Source organism: Vidua macroura, chromosome 2 (assembly GCF_024509145.1).
Source record: "Vidua macroura isolate BioBank_ID:100142 chromosome 2, ASM2450914v1, whole genome shotgun sequence".
Taxonomy (NCBI): domain Eukaryota; kingdom Metazoa; phylum Chordata; class Aves; order Passeriformes; family Viduidae; genus Vidua; species Vidua macroura.
Genome location: NC_071572.1, coordinates 83,356,125 through 83,370,743, shown reverse-complemented (window position 1 = coordinate 83,370,743; position 14,619 = coordinate 83,356,125). Strand labels below are relative to the sequence as shown.

General features: G+C 44.0%; 1 protein-coding gene across 1 annotated transcript; it reads left to right on the top strand.

Annotated features, from left to right (window-relative positions):
- Nucleotides 1-2,283: 2,283 nt before the first annotated feature.
- Nucleotides 2,284-6,952, top strand: GPR83 (G protein-coupled receptor 83). Its single transcript, XM_053971096.1, has 4 exons — nucleotides 2,284-2,670; nucleotides 3,516-3,641; nucleotides 4,679-4,812; nucleotides 6,328-6,952. The coding sequence occupies exons 1-4, from the start codon at nucleotides 2,284-2,286 to the stop codon at nucleotides 6,950-6,952; spliced, it is 1,272 nt and encodes a 423-aa protein (XP_053827071.1).
- Nucleotides 6,953-14,619: the final 7,667 nt, after the last annotated feature.

Sequence of the window (14,619 nt, the reverse complement as noted above, 5' to 3'; positions counted from 1 at the left end):
GTAGCTGCCTGTTTTACTGTTGGAGTGCTGGAGATTGTTGAACAAGGGTGAAGTTGGCAGGAGCAAGTACCAAGCTGCCAAATCTGCTATAGCGTGTTCTCTAGTAACAACCAAACTTAGGTGAGATGCTTAAACAGCTCATACTGGTGTATGTTTTAAGTACAAAACTAAATCAGAAAGGTATTGTGAAGCAGAGAAAGACACACCAGTAGTGTGGGAGACACTTGGTACAGAGAACTTCCATGGGTTTTTCCATGACCTTTTGTGGGTATTTTGGGTGTGTGCCTGCCCAGTGTGGTTGGACCACCTCCTCTGGATCACAAGACACAGATTGCAGCTCAGAGGAGGGGGGCTTGAGCTGACTGGAGGGGGGAGATTCCCATCCTGCAGCAGCCTGGTTTAGGAGGTGAGAAGATGCCCTGCTCTCCTGGATGCACCTCATCTTCAAAGGCAATGGCAGCTCTAGCTACATATGCAAGGGTACCCTGCTAGAAATTAAGAATTAAATTAAGGAACGTAAATAAACAAAGCTGATAATTTTTGCTGAAATGCAGATTATAGTACAGGAGAACAGGATGTAGTAGATGTGAAACAGTAAGAGCTGGTGTTTGAGTGGCAGAGGAGAGAATGCCCTTATGCACTGGCCAGCAGTGCTAGAAGGGAGAGGGGGACTTGGGAGCTGCTGGAGCAGCATAGCAAGCAGACATATGCCACTGACCCCTCTGTTCTCATCCCAAAACTATAAGAGCACTGCTCTGTCCTACTTTCTGCTATTTTCTTGGGCCTTTATTTGAGACTGGTATCCTGACAGTGCTTCTGAGTGGGACATGTTTCTTCTCTCTGAATGGTCAGGTGTGACTGCCATCATAGCAGCTCCAACAGGCTCATTGGGAAGCTTTCTCTGAGACAATTGAATTGCCTCAGGAGCTTAAATTGGACTATTTTATGGAAGAAACAGACTGTGGTAGCAGTGTGCAGAGTAGCACTGTGGGTTGTCCATTCTGCTTGTTCTGTTGTTTCTGGCTCCTGAGGGATGAGGCAGCCTGAGCAGTTCAGTGAGGCAGTCACAAACATCTTTTGGAAGAGTTATTTTCCCCAGTGAGTTGCCAGCTTATAATGCAAGCTTTTCAGATAATGGTCATTTAATTAATGGTTAATTAATGCCTGCCTTTTATGTATAAAACCAGCTCTGGCTGGGGTTAGTTGGCATCACCCAAGCAGATCTGTCCTCAGCAGAGGTGCAGCGCTGTACATGTGCACTTGGGAAGTGGCACATCTTTCTGTGTAAGATTTGTGGGTCTTGGTCTCCTGGTCCTGATTTTCTATTTCCTACTGTGTTTTTGGGGAAAGGCAGAGGGAGCACACATGCTGCTATCTCATCAGTTCTTGGGAGCAGGATACAGCTTCTTTTGCTTTGGATATAGGACTCACTGGGCTGGGACAGTTCCTGTTCTCTGTCCTGTATAATCACATCTTTGTAACTACCTCTATTTCTACAAACCCTAGAAAGCAGTTTCACATTAGACTTCTATTCCTTTGGTTGCCAAGGGGAAACTTGAGTATTCCATGTCTCTCTGTGACAAAAAAAGGTCTTTGGAAAAATACTCCAAGTACAATAAGGCAGCTTGTTATTTACAGTTCATCTATTCTATTCTATTCTATTCTATTCTATTCTATTCTATTCTATTCTATTCTATTCTATTCTATTCTATTCTATTCTATTCTATTCTATTCTATTCATTTATGCTAAGAAATAGGCTGAAACTTGCCTGCCAGACCTGTAAAACAGCTCAGATTTGACCTGTCCTGAGAGAGAGCAGAGCTGGCACACATGCTGCTGGTGTATAAACAGCATGGAATTTACTTGAGCTGGGCTGCTGGTAGAGAAAACGGATTCTGACATCTGAAAAGAGTGATTTTGCCTTTCTCACAGATGTACTTACCTCAGAGTAGCACCCGGGAGCGCAACTGCGTGGAAAAGCAGCACGTCAGTGCACAAATTATGTCATGCAGCCCAATGACTGCAGAAGATCCCGGCTCGGAGCTCGTCTGGGGATATAAGGCTGGCTGAAGGAGCAAAAGTAGCGGCGAGCTGAGCGGGAGAGAAGCACTTTGCGGGAGGCAGGAGCATCTCCCCGCTCCTGCTGCTCGTGTGCCGTGTTCGCAGCCCCCGAGCGCGCCGGGGCTGAGCGAGGCGAGAGCGGCTCTCCCGGCGCACGGAGCGAGTTCAGCTCTCGCGAACGAGCTCTTCCAGAACTGGAGGAGCAGAGCGGCGTTCCAGAGATGTTACCCTGTTTTGTCTGGCTCACCCTCCCCGACTTGGTTAACTCCTTTGTGACCCCAGGAAAGTTGACCCTCAATGGGAGCCTGGAGAAGACTTTTGTAGTCCCGAACGTGTCGGGTTTCTTTTCCTGGGATAATGACAGCCTGGCCGACTGGCAGAGCTTTGTGGACAGGAGCCGGTACGGAGCGGAGTCGCAGAGCACCACGGCGAAAGCCCTGCTCATCGCGGCGTACTCCTTCATCATCGTCTTCGCCCTCTTCGGCAATGTCCTGGTCTGTCACGTTGTCATCAAGACGAAGCGCGTGCACTCTGCCACCAGCTTGTTCATTGTGAACCTGGCTGTAGCCGATATCATGATCACGCTCCTCAACACACCTTTCACGCTGGTAAGAGGGGGCAGAGCTGCCTGGGATGCCCCGCCCCAGAGGGAAAGGAAGCACCTCAGCATTCTCAGACATGGTGCAGCCTGGGAGGGGGGGGTGCACCACCACAATCCACCCCATGACTAAAGTAAATTTCTCTGGACCTCTACATTGCCATAAAGGTGCTTTGGTGGCTTTTCCTGCTTTACACTGCTATAGGCAGTGTGTGGATGTTCTGCAGATACCTACCTACTCCAAAGTACAGCCATTGGAGTTGCCTTTGGAAAAACCCCACATGTATTTTTCTTCTCTAATTCCTGTTATCTAGCTGAAGATTGGAAATTACCCATTTTTAAAATGTAGCTCTGATAGTACTTGAGCAATAATAGCCTTGCAGTGATTGCTTAGTACTTCGTAGCATCTTTTTATTTTCCTTCTCTTTTCTAAAGTATCTTGAAGGCAATCCTATAAACCTCTTGAAAAAAATAAATGCTTAGCATTGTTTAACAAGCTGTTCTGAAAAGCTGTAGTTTGCCTGAAGTGAGATAAGATGTACAGGTCAGCCCTATCCCATAAGTGGTGATTAAAAGGAAGAGCAAATGTATTGACTCAATAGTGAGGCTGCAGAAGGATACACTGTAAATAAAACAGAACAAACATCTTTGGTACTGCGCTGCTGTATTGTTCAGGAGGCCACTGAGCAGCAGTAACCTGCCTCTTCAGTGTTCAGAAGCCAGAAAATTATACAATTAAACAAAGAACCTGCTATCTTATAAGTGTCTTTTACGCAGCACAAGGAATTGTGTGTACACTGGAGTGTACCTATAAGCAGTTGTGCGGTGCACAAAACTAATGGTCTTCTTTTTTAGGCTCGTTTTGTGAACAGTACCTGGATCTTTGGGAAGGGGATGTGCCATGTCAGTAGGTTTGCACAGTACTGCTCTCTGCACGTCTCTGCCTTGACCCTTACAGCCATTGCTGTGGACAGGCACCAGGTGAGACCTCTCTGAAGAAGAGAGATGGAAAGCTTGGGAGGGCATAAGTAAACTAAGAAAGGATGATCTCATGTCCTTTCCCTTTCAGCTCCCAGAGTACCATAAGTTTAATGAGGAGCTGACAGGGTAGGAGGACAGTTCTTGTTCTCAGAATAGTTTCAAACCCACAGCAAGGAAGGAGGTATCCATCACCTTAGTATCTCTTCCAGCTGAGTAAAGGGAATTTTTATGCAGTAGATAATCCAGTAGCTCTCAAACAAGGAGAAAGATCGAGATCCTGATAGGAATTCATGTGGAAAGCTCTCCTTTGAGGTGGTTTGTCCAGTACCAGGGTTGTGAGGGACATCCTAGTTAATTTTCTCAGCTCTATCTCCTGATGTTCTGGGATGTCCCACCTCCTGTTACCCTGACTAATGGAGATCTGACTGTAGCACACTGGTGTTTGTCACAAGCAGAGCTGTAGTTTACTGTTGATATTGGGCTCGAGAGTGGGGACATTTGGGTATTATCAGCTTGGAGTCACCCAACAACCACCCAAAACTGTTTACAGTTGACATTTTCTGCTAGAAAGATTGTTTCCAGAAAATGCACTCACTATCAGAAGCATTCCCATGGAGGTCTGGTTAAACCCTTTGGTTCTTTGGGGTCACTGATACTAAAACGGAAGAATTTGAGACTTTTTTCTCCTCTCTCTCTCTCTCCTTTTTTTTTTTTTTTTTTTTTTTTTTTCTTTTTCTGTTAAGGAAGTTGAACCTGGTAATGAACATGTGTTAACAGCTCCTGGTATGCAGTTTTTCCCACCTAGATGAAAGTAGTGAAATCTGAGGATAAGACTAGGATCTGACTTGAACCATATTTCATGGTGTTAAAATTCAGGTTTTCATGTACAGCTTACTGTCATTGGGAGCTGGGTGAAGACTGTACTGCTTGCATGCTAAATTACCATGCTAATTTTAAGGCTGGAAGATTGTATGAAAAAAAAAACATAATTTTTTCCAGAAATGTAATAAGCCTAGATTTTTGTTAATTTTGCACAGGTTATAATGCACCCCCTGAAACCTCGCATATCTACCGGAAAAGGTGTTATCTACATTTCTGTAATCTGGATCATGGCAACTTGTTTTTCCCTACCACATGCTATCTACCAAAAGCTCTTTACTTTTGAATACAGGTAAGGATGTGTTTTGCTTTCCTCCACAGTCTCCCTGGAGGCCAAACTCTGAGCAGTCATACTTTGGTATATTCTACTGAAAGCCTTGAGCGTATGTCAAGGTCAGCCAAACATGGATCTAAACTACAATTTTCATCCAATTCCTTTTGCAATGTCTGATATCCTCTTCTTTTTATTTTTAAATATTTTATCTTTATTCTGTCCCACTAACCACACAAAACAGTCTGTTGCGGTGTGCCTTCATGGGTTACCCCAGAACCCCAGTTTTCTCCCCTGAAGATTTCCTCCCAGGTGTAGCAATCACTCCTCCTTTCCCCACCCTGACCCCTGCTGAGCACTGTCTGTCACTCCTGGCATTCCAGAAGTGTGTGGAGTGATTGGGCAGATCCAAAAGATGCCCTCCACCCCCAGGGGGCATTGGGCCATCCAGGTGTCCTTTGTCCCTTGAGACCTCCTCTCCCATACCTGGCTGGTGGGCTCCCTATCCCTTCCCCCCTCCCTTCCCCCAGGAAAAAGAGAGGGGAACCACCCGGTCCGGGCAGTTCTGATGGAGCAGTGACCGAATTCAGAGGCCTGCAGGGAATTCTGCTTGGAGCTGTTGCTACATTCAGAGGCCTGTGGGCCAGAATAAAAGCTCTGGATTAAACCCTCCATCAGAACCAACTCCTTTCCTTCACCCTAGCCTTAAAGGATTCTCCGACACCGGGAAACCTGAGGAGCAGACCCTCTGTGAGAGGAAGCTCCATCCCGCCACCACCTGAGCTCCGGCATGTCTGGGCTTGTCTCCATGCGCCCAGCTGCGACATCCAGCTAGCCAAAGGTGTCTCTGGGGTGAAATACCACAGATGCCGCCATTTGGTCCAGCAGCAGGGGCCAGACAAGCCAGGGCACGTCCCCTTCTCTATACTGGAGCCACCAATAACAGGCTAAGAAGTTAGAGGATCTGGCTTGACCCTTTACTTCTATACACTGGCATTTTATGCCATATACCAATCTGACCTGTTTGGTCAGACCAGAAATGGGAAATAAAAAACCCAACCTAACAACCAACCAAAAACCCACTAAAACCCAACAGGTTTTAATCTACTCTTTAGCCCTAGGAAAGTAGCTAAATCTGCCTCAGCTGTCAAGAGCTTTAGTATTTGGAAAGTGCTTTAATGAGGGAAAGGTCCTTAATATGTGCAGAGAATGTGTTCCTATTTGCCAAAGGACAGAAAATAAAAAACTGCTTATGTACAGCTGGAAATTTTGTAATTGATGAAATTCATAAAATTATCATAAGGTCATGAATGCCCATAAGAAATTATCACCACATTGCTCACTTGCTGCTCCATGGCTCAGATCCTCAAAAAGCACAGCTCTGCTCAGCTGTGACATTTGTGAGATAAACACAGTATTTGCTTTCAGGGCCTGTGGCAGGAGCCTTCTCCCAGCTGCCCCCTTGTTTCTGATGTGCTTATCCCACTGTGCCTGGCCATATGTGCCTCTCATCCTGTCCTATCTCTCCATTTGCAGTGAGGATGTTACCCGCTGCCTGTGTCTGCCAGATTTCCCTGAGCCTGCTGACCTCTTTTGGAAGTACCTTGATTTAACAACCTTCATTTTGCTCTATGTCCTGCCCCTTGTGATCATCTCCGCTGCCTACGTGACAGTGGCAAAGAAGCTCTGGCTGCGCAATGTCATCGGGGACGTCACCATTGAGCAGTACTTCGTCCTTCGCAAAAAGAATAAGAAGACCATCAAGATGCTGATGCTCGTTGTCATCCTCTTCGCAGTTTGCTGGTTCCCCTTGAATTGCTACGTCGTCCTCCTCTCCAGCCAGACCATCCACACCAACAATGCCCTGTACTTCGCCTTCCACTGGATTGCAATGAGCAGCACCTGCTACAACCCTTTCATCTACTGCTGGCTCAATGACAGCTTCAGATCGGAACTAAAGGCTTTGCTCAACATGTGCAGAAAACCCCCCAGGCCCACAGAGCAGAGGCTTCCCTCCACAGTCCCACCCTATCAACTGGCTTGGCCAGAAAATGGCAACTTCAAGAGGTTGCAGGCCTCCCATGTCCTTCCACCATCCTCCACCATCCAGTCAGGAAAGACAGACATCTCTGCAGTTGAGCCAATAGTGGCTGTGAGCTAAAAGGTGGCCTTGGACTGCACATTTAGATTTGGCAAGAACTAAAATGATGGGAAAATGTTGGAGCCCTGGCCACCAACAGGTGATAAAACCAAGAAGCAGGTTCTGCAGGAGGCAGTATAAAAGAGCTGCATGTTTGATGCAGGCTGATGACAATGGTGAGGAGACCCTAGAGGGGAGAAAGTAAACTCTTCCCAGGAAGGAACTTTTGTCTTTGTCAAGGTGACTTTGGACTGACTTGCAGGATGGGGTTCTCTGCATGTGTGTTACTGTTACCTGCATGACTAAGCCTTTTTAGAACTAGGACTCTGGGTGTGTTTTGCTGGTATTTAAACAACAGTCTCACCACATCAGGTCTCCCTTCCCCTTTCCTGAGTGTCCTCGTAGCAACATGGAAATGGTTGAGGTGTAGACCTTTAGGTTGCTATCTGAGATCCAGTGCAACTGGGTAGGAAAGCATTCTTTCTGAACTGGAGTCTGAAAAGTCAAGACCTGTTCAGAATGAATGAACAGATCTATTCAATAAATCTTTTTTTTTTGTTTGTTTGGGTTTTTTGTTTTTGTTTTTGTTTTGTTTTGTTTTGTTTTTGTGTGTGTGTGTTAATACGCTTAGAGAAGTGGAGGAAATGATAGACATAGATAAATAGGAGTCTCTTACATTGCAGGCACTTTTTCTAAGATAGATTTGAAGAAAAGTGGATGCCTATTCTTCAAGATATTTTTTCTTCAAATAGATAACTAAACCCAAAAAACATACCAAAAGTTGGACATGCCTTTCACAGTTGGAGAATGGATAATTAAGTGCTACTGTGGGTTTGGACTAGAACCTTTTATCAAAACATCTTTGCATCATTGTCAAGTTGCAGCTAAAGGATCACACAGTTTGACGGTGTAACTTGCCTTTGAATGTTGCTCTCTTAGCCTGTAAAGCACCTGTGTACTTGTCACTTCAGACATTTGGGACACTTCATTCCAGCTAAGAAGTTGGAATGAACTAAGTTACCTCTCTGGAATCAGTTCATCAATTAACTGCTTTGAGAGAAGAGATGGTATCTCTGATAGCAAGTAATAAAAATGGAGCATTTGTCTGCAACTTATCCTCTGGTGATTGTACAATTTTGGTGCATTTAAGGATAATAGAGATGTGCCCTATTTGGAGTGGCTAAGAAAATTCATGACTGCAACTGTCTGAAGTAGATTTCAGAACTTAATGTTCTTAGCAGGAGAAAATATGGGTTTGAATAATAAAAAAATGGTGTATGGGTATTCTCAGTTCAGTCAGAGAGAAAGAGAGAGGTTTTCTAACCAAGCAAGAGCCTGGGAAACAGCTGGGAAAGAATGTAAATAATTCACTATCTCTCTCTTGTTGTTCACATTGTTTACAAGATAGGTTCTGCTACTGTGCATCAAATACTGCACACCAATGGTGTGAGATGTTTTTACTTTAAGATCAATGAAATCAGTCCGCATGATGTTCTCTATATATAGAGCGGTGCATTTGAAATAAATCAGTTCATTTCTTGCCTTCTGAATTGGAGTCATTCTGTCCCGTCCTGCCTCAATGGCAAAAATGGTGTTCCAAAAACTGTACCTTATATTGCACAGAAAAACAATACCTCCTTGTGCTGTGGAAATTAGCTTGAACATCACACCAGGGTGACCCATTCCACATTTAACTTGCAGCATTCACCAGTGAAGTGAGAAAAATTTTATTATAAATGAAAAAAAGTGAAGCTGTTTTTCTCAGTGTCCTGTAATAAACTTACAATTCTGCCATAATTTTAAGCCTTGTGCAGAGTTTTCACACCTCAGTATTTAAAGATACTGAAATATCTACCACTCCTTGCAGCTAACCTGCCCTTGCACAAGTGGTTATTAGCCTCTTACTGTGAATCCAGTGCTATTTTACTGCCCTTTATCAATGCCCCTGGAGTCAGAATATTTTGTATCACTGATCTGCAGAGTCAAATCTTTCCTCCTGCCTTCTTAGATCCCTTATACCAAGTCCCATTTCCTCCCTCAACACTTGCAACACATCAGCCCTGAATTGTTCCAGGAGTTGAACTGGATGATCATTGTAGGTCCCTTGCATATGAACTATTCTATTCTATTCTATTCTATTCTATTCTATTCTATTCTATTCTATTCTATTCTATTCTATTCTATTCTATTCTATTCTATTCTAAATTTCCCAATTGTGCAGAGCTTGTGAACCATGGTCCCCATTCCAGTGGCATCAGAATCCAGCACTTTACTAGCAAATAAATCTCTGAGAATGCTGAGTACCTCAGTAAGATGTTCTTCCTGAAGCTGAAAGAAACATCTTAAAATTCACCATTTTTGAGTGCAGCTGTCATCCTGCTATATATGAAGAACACGGCTGTAACTCCAGTAGACAAAATCCTCAAATGCCATCTCAAATGCTGCTGGTGGGTCTAAGTGAGGCTCCTGCAGTTGCAGCTCTGGATCCTGCACCCCTGCACTGGCTGGCAAACCTTTCTCCTCCAGGCTGTGCTCAATCCTGAATCAGGGCTCAAGGGGGAGGATGCAAGAAGTTGAAGCTGTTTGATTTAAATCAAGGGAACAGGAAGGATGGACTGGATAAAAGGAAAAGAAGAGATAGATTGGACAGTGAACTTCAGGAGCCTGTCCAGGAATGAATAGTGGCTGGTGGCCAGCAGAAGTACAAGTCTCAGAGAGACTTGGACAGCGTGGAAGAGGGGGACATGATTAAAGCCCTAGAAATGATGTCCTTGGAAACTGTGTATCATACACTCTGTGTGCTACAATGTGCTTAATGTGGTACAGCGTAATTTCTAATAATTAGCTATTTTTCATTTCCTTCATGTCTGATTTAGGATTCTGGACAGACATCTGGCATTCACCAGTGCTGCTGAAATCAGTGGGGGGTTGTGTTCTGCGCATACAAAGTGCAGTATGATGCAAAATACTCCAAAATATTATGCTCTGGGCAATTTAATTTGGCCATCCAGTCTTCATGGGTATTCTTCCATTCTATCCCATCTCTCTTGCAGTCCAGAGGGTTCTAATACAGCCATTGATGCATAAACTGAATTCAGATGCCATCTCGGTGGGTGTGAAGGGAGGATCTGAGTGTTGATAAAATGAGACAAGTATACTGGGTGATTATCTTCAATTTTCCATTTGGTGTGTGTTTGCCTGCTGTAGCTGGAAATTTTGATATCTTTTGAATTTGGGAGGTGTTGCACATGGCACTGAACAGCTGTTCATTGCAAGAGATCTGCATAGCCCAAGAACAGGTGTTGTATGTCTTTTCCTAGTGTTTTATTCATTTTCTCTGTGTAGAAAGATGCAGAGACCTCGCAAGGGAACAAATACGATGTATTTGCAGCTTGTGCTATTCTGAACAGTGCTCAGGGGAAAACAAATCCTTGAAACCACCTCTTGCTTTTACATATAAAGGGAGGACAATTCTTCTAAGCACACTGAGATCATGCAAGGAAAAGATGACAAATTTCTCCTGCACAGAAGAAAGGAACTTCAGCTTTGTTTGGTGTTGTTTCTGACTGCAGGGCAGCCCACCTCTTCTCCTGTCAGTGAGGGATGAATTTCTTCTCTCAGCTGATAGAGATGAAAAGGCAGCTGTTTAAAAGATAGCAATGTCTGTAACTCCAGGAATAGTAATTCCATTGTCTCTCTGGCATTTTCAAAGGATATCAGACAGCATCTCTAAACTAGCTTTATTTACTTCCACCCTTCTTATAGAAAAAGTGCTGGGAGATTCCAGAGGCTTCAAAATCAGAGTTTTCTGAGAAGCATAAACCTCTAATTTCTTTAATGAATATATTAACTAGCTATGACTAGCTGTTACAAACATGGTTTTTATCTCTGGCAGGCACTGATCTCTTCTCTTTGGTGATCAGTGACAGGACATGAGGGAATGGCATGAAGCTGAGTCTGGGGTAGTTTAGGCTGGATATTAGGAAAAGGTTCTTCACCCAGAGGGTGGTTGGGCACTGAAACAGGCTCCCCAGGGACGCGGTCACAGCACCGAGCCTGACAGAGTTCAAGGAGCATTTGGACAACACTATCAGGCACAGAGTGGGATTCTTGGAGTGTCCTGTGCAGGTCCAGAATGATCCTGATGGGTCCCTTCCAACTCAGGATATCTTATGAATATTTTATTATGTGGAGTCTTAAATATTTCCATATTAAATGTGAAACTTCAAGATGTATTTTGATGCAGTTTGGGTAGATCACGATTAAAACAGTCTGGCTATGAACTGCATAGAAGTCATGAATGGATCGCTCTACCAGACCATGATATCATTGCCAGCTACAGACTTGTCTGCTTGTTCCAAATTTCAGGCTACAATTGTGCACTGAAGCTACTGAGTAGGGAGCTTATGCTGGACTTAGCAATGGCTGCATGAAGCTGTAGAGCTCTTGGATGTGAACAGATACATCTGCACAGCACTGAGCCATGACCCATGCATGCACTTAGTCGTTTCAAGAGCTCCAGGGACATCTTAGTCCTCTAAGTAGACTGACCTAGAAACTGCATGTGGACACCCAGAGAGAGCTTTAGAATAGCAGTTTCCCAAGAGACTGAGAATAACTGTTATCCACATCTGCCTTATTCAAAAAGCTCTTGAGTGCTGGTGAGGGCACAGCCAGGTCCCTGCTGACACAGTCTGCCAGCCTTGTGTGGAAGCCAGTAGGCTGTAAACACTCTGCACCCATGAAGGCATCTACACTACCTAACAGCTCTTGGAGGCTTGGCTGGGAGTGCCATGCCTTCCCACAGCCTTGGTGTCCAGTGCTGGTGGCTGGTGGCTTGCTTATTCCTGATCTTCCTTGTGCCACCGAAGGGGAATGAGGATGGGATTCTCCTCTGCTGTCCCCATCCTGCACAGCCCAACAGAAGGGCAGCTCCTGCTCCTTCCTGGGAGGGGGCACAGTGGGGCTGGGAGAAGGTCTGGACTGGCATTAAAGAAACAGGGAAATTCTTTGGTCCATCCTTTTTTCTTCTGGGTACAATGTCCCCTATAGCCTGTCCTCTGCTTGCAAGTTTGGAGGGATTTCTGAGTCATGGTGGTGTGATGAAACTTCCCACCTCTTGCCTTAGGCTCAAAGCCATTTAATGATAGAGAGGCAGAGTTGAATCCAGTCATCATCACAATGTCCTGACCAGGAAAAAATTTGCCTTTATCTACAAAACAAATCAGTGCCTCCTGGCCAACTGCCACAGTTTGTAAACTGAGTGTGGATTATCCCTTTGGCCACTTTGGGTTAGCTGTTCGGGCCATGTCTCCTGCCAGCTTCTTGTGCACCTGCTCTTTGGCAGAGCTTGGGGAACTGAGAAGTCCTTGGCTTAGGATAAGCACTGATCAGCAACAACTAAAACATCAGTGTGTCATCAATATTATTTTCATACTGAGTCCAAAACATGACATTTTGCCAGCTACTAAGAAAAAATAACTGTATCCCAGATGAAACCAGGGCACCAATTAAATAACTGGAGGTCTAACAAATGATTCCTGGCTCTAAGGTGTCAGCTTACTTATTTCCACACCATGTAGGGTTATGTCCATCCAGAGCAGATATGTGGTGGTACAAGTGCTTGACTTTTAGCTCCTGAGGTCACAGGGATATGAGGATTTTAAGACATAGTTACATTTTTTGGTAGGCTTTTTTCAGTTAAAAACACTATGATGTGACAGGTCTGTCAGAGGTCACCAGTTTTTAATAATATGAAGGGCACATATCAGATGTTCTAAAAGCACATCATCAGCCTCTGAAGGTACAAAACTTGGTGGGCTATGTTGGAGGGATATGTAGGGTGGTGATAACCAAATTGTTATGGTCTCATCCCTAGTGATTTTTGGAAGTTGCTCTAGAAGTGAACTATTTGCCCAGAATTTGTCTTGAAGAAGTCCTGAGACAGGGCTCAGGAATGATCTGACACTTGAACAAGGAGGACAGCAAGGACCAAACCCTTGAGCTTCATCCCTGGCATTCCTGTTCAGCAGTACAAACACATTCCAAGACAAGCAGACAGTAACTTTAGGCTCTGTTCCTCATCCTGCAGCTCAGATTCCCAGCAGAGAGGCCTTGTTCTGAGCTGTGCAGCAGCACATATTTCTCTCATCCCAATTGAGCTCAGATAAGAGGGAAAAAAGCAAACAAAGCCCCCAGTTCCCCTGTTGCTGGATGGGAGATTTCACTGCTGTTGGTTTAGGTACATGAAGTTTGTAAGTGCACAAGAGCCAAAGCAATTCAAAGGTAGCACAAGCAGAGTGAGACCATGCTGTTTTCATCCCTGGACTGCTTACCCATCCAAATGCCTCCAAAGGCACCTAGCCCTTTCCCTGGACTCTGTGGGGAACTGAGAATCTGACTTAAGGGGACTGACTAACTCAGCAGCCCCTGGGCTGGGTGGGAGTTTATTTGTAGGCCAGGAATGTTGTTTGCATGAAGGTGTTTGGTTAATCTCAATGATTATAAAAAGTTTGAGATGATTCACGTCAAAGAATCTGAAGACTCACAACAAAGAATCTGAAAAAACAAAAGAAAATATGCCATTTTTTTCTACCTTAAAAGATTAAATAGTGTTATATTCTGAGTTCTTTGTTGCAGTCCTTCAGGGGAGGGTTGATAACATGACATGAACCAAATAGATGTTTGAATACTTAATGATATAAAGCCATAGTATTTTCATTACATTGTGTCACTTCAGAAATATACTTTTTAAAATGTATAATAGAAGTAATTACTTTTTTCTCATTATGCTAGTAATTTAGTATATTAAATCAAATATTCCATTACGAGGAAAGAAGTCTTCTGGAGCTTCTGGCCACACAGCCTGCATGACAGAAACACACTAACTGCCCCTTATCTACAGCTAGGTTTTCATTTGTGCCACTCTCAAGTGGTCTATGCAAAGTGGTGCTCAAAGAAAAGATTTCTAAGAAAGTTTATTCCCAAGACACAGCTTTGATTCTTCCCCACTTCTGTGACAGATTCACCTGTGCCTGTACTGGGGGTTAAATCCCTCTTACCACCTCCATCTTCAGAAAACCACTCACGACCCTATTTTTGTCTTTCTGTTCACTAAGTGCAGTCAGGACATCCTTTATTAATGGGGTTCTACGCTTAGGCACTAAACTAGTAATCAAAGCTGCTATTAAAACATCCACTGTTCCCAATAAGGAAAAGAAAATTGACCTAAAATATATCTTTGTTCTAAAAGTGACTGACAACATCTAGAGGCAGAAAAACAGTGGGGTACAGCTGCTTTTAGAGGCACACCATCTGCTAATGGAATTAACATTTTTACTTGTTCTCTGCAGTTTAAATCACAAGTTTTAAATCTCACAAGAGCTACTGTAAGGCAAAGCATGTCCAGAGGAACTAACTGCAACTCTCTTGCATTTAAAGGATTATTAATACCCAAGTGGTGGAGAGAGAAAGGGCAAGAAGGAATGGCATGAACCAAATCTGAACCTTGACATAGTCATTTTACTTTCTGGAATATTTAGAAGAGGAATATTTAAAAGAATATAGTGGTGAAGGGGCTGGAGATGGACTCTTTTCCATAAGGCCTAAACTGGCATTCAGCCTATCTTTTGAAAATGGCAAAACAGCAGGAGCAGTGCCACTAAACCATAAGTAGAACTGAGCTGGGC

What these genes read in the sequence shown, in the direction of transcription:
- GPR83 (XM_053971096.1), top strand. Translation starts at nt 2,284, where the DNA reads ATGTTACCCTGTTTTGTCTGGCTCACCCTCCCCGACTTGGTTAACTCC. An exon ending in TCAACACACCTTTCACGCTG is followed by an intron (nt 2,671 to 3,515) that starts GTAAGAGGGGGC and finishes CTTCTTTTTTAG; the next exon opens with GCTCGTTTTGTGAACAGTAC. An exon ending in CTCTTTACTTTTGAATACAG is followed by an intron (nt 4,813 to 6,327) that starts GTAAGGATGTGT and finishes CTCCATTTGCAG; the next exon opens with TGAGGATGTTACCCGCTGCC.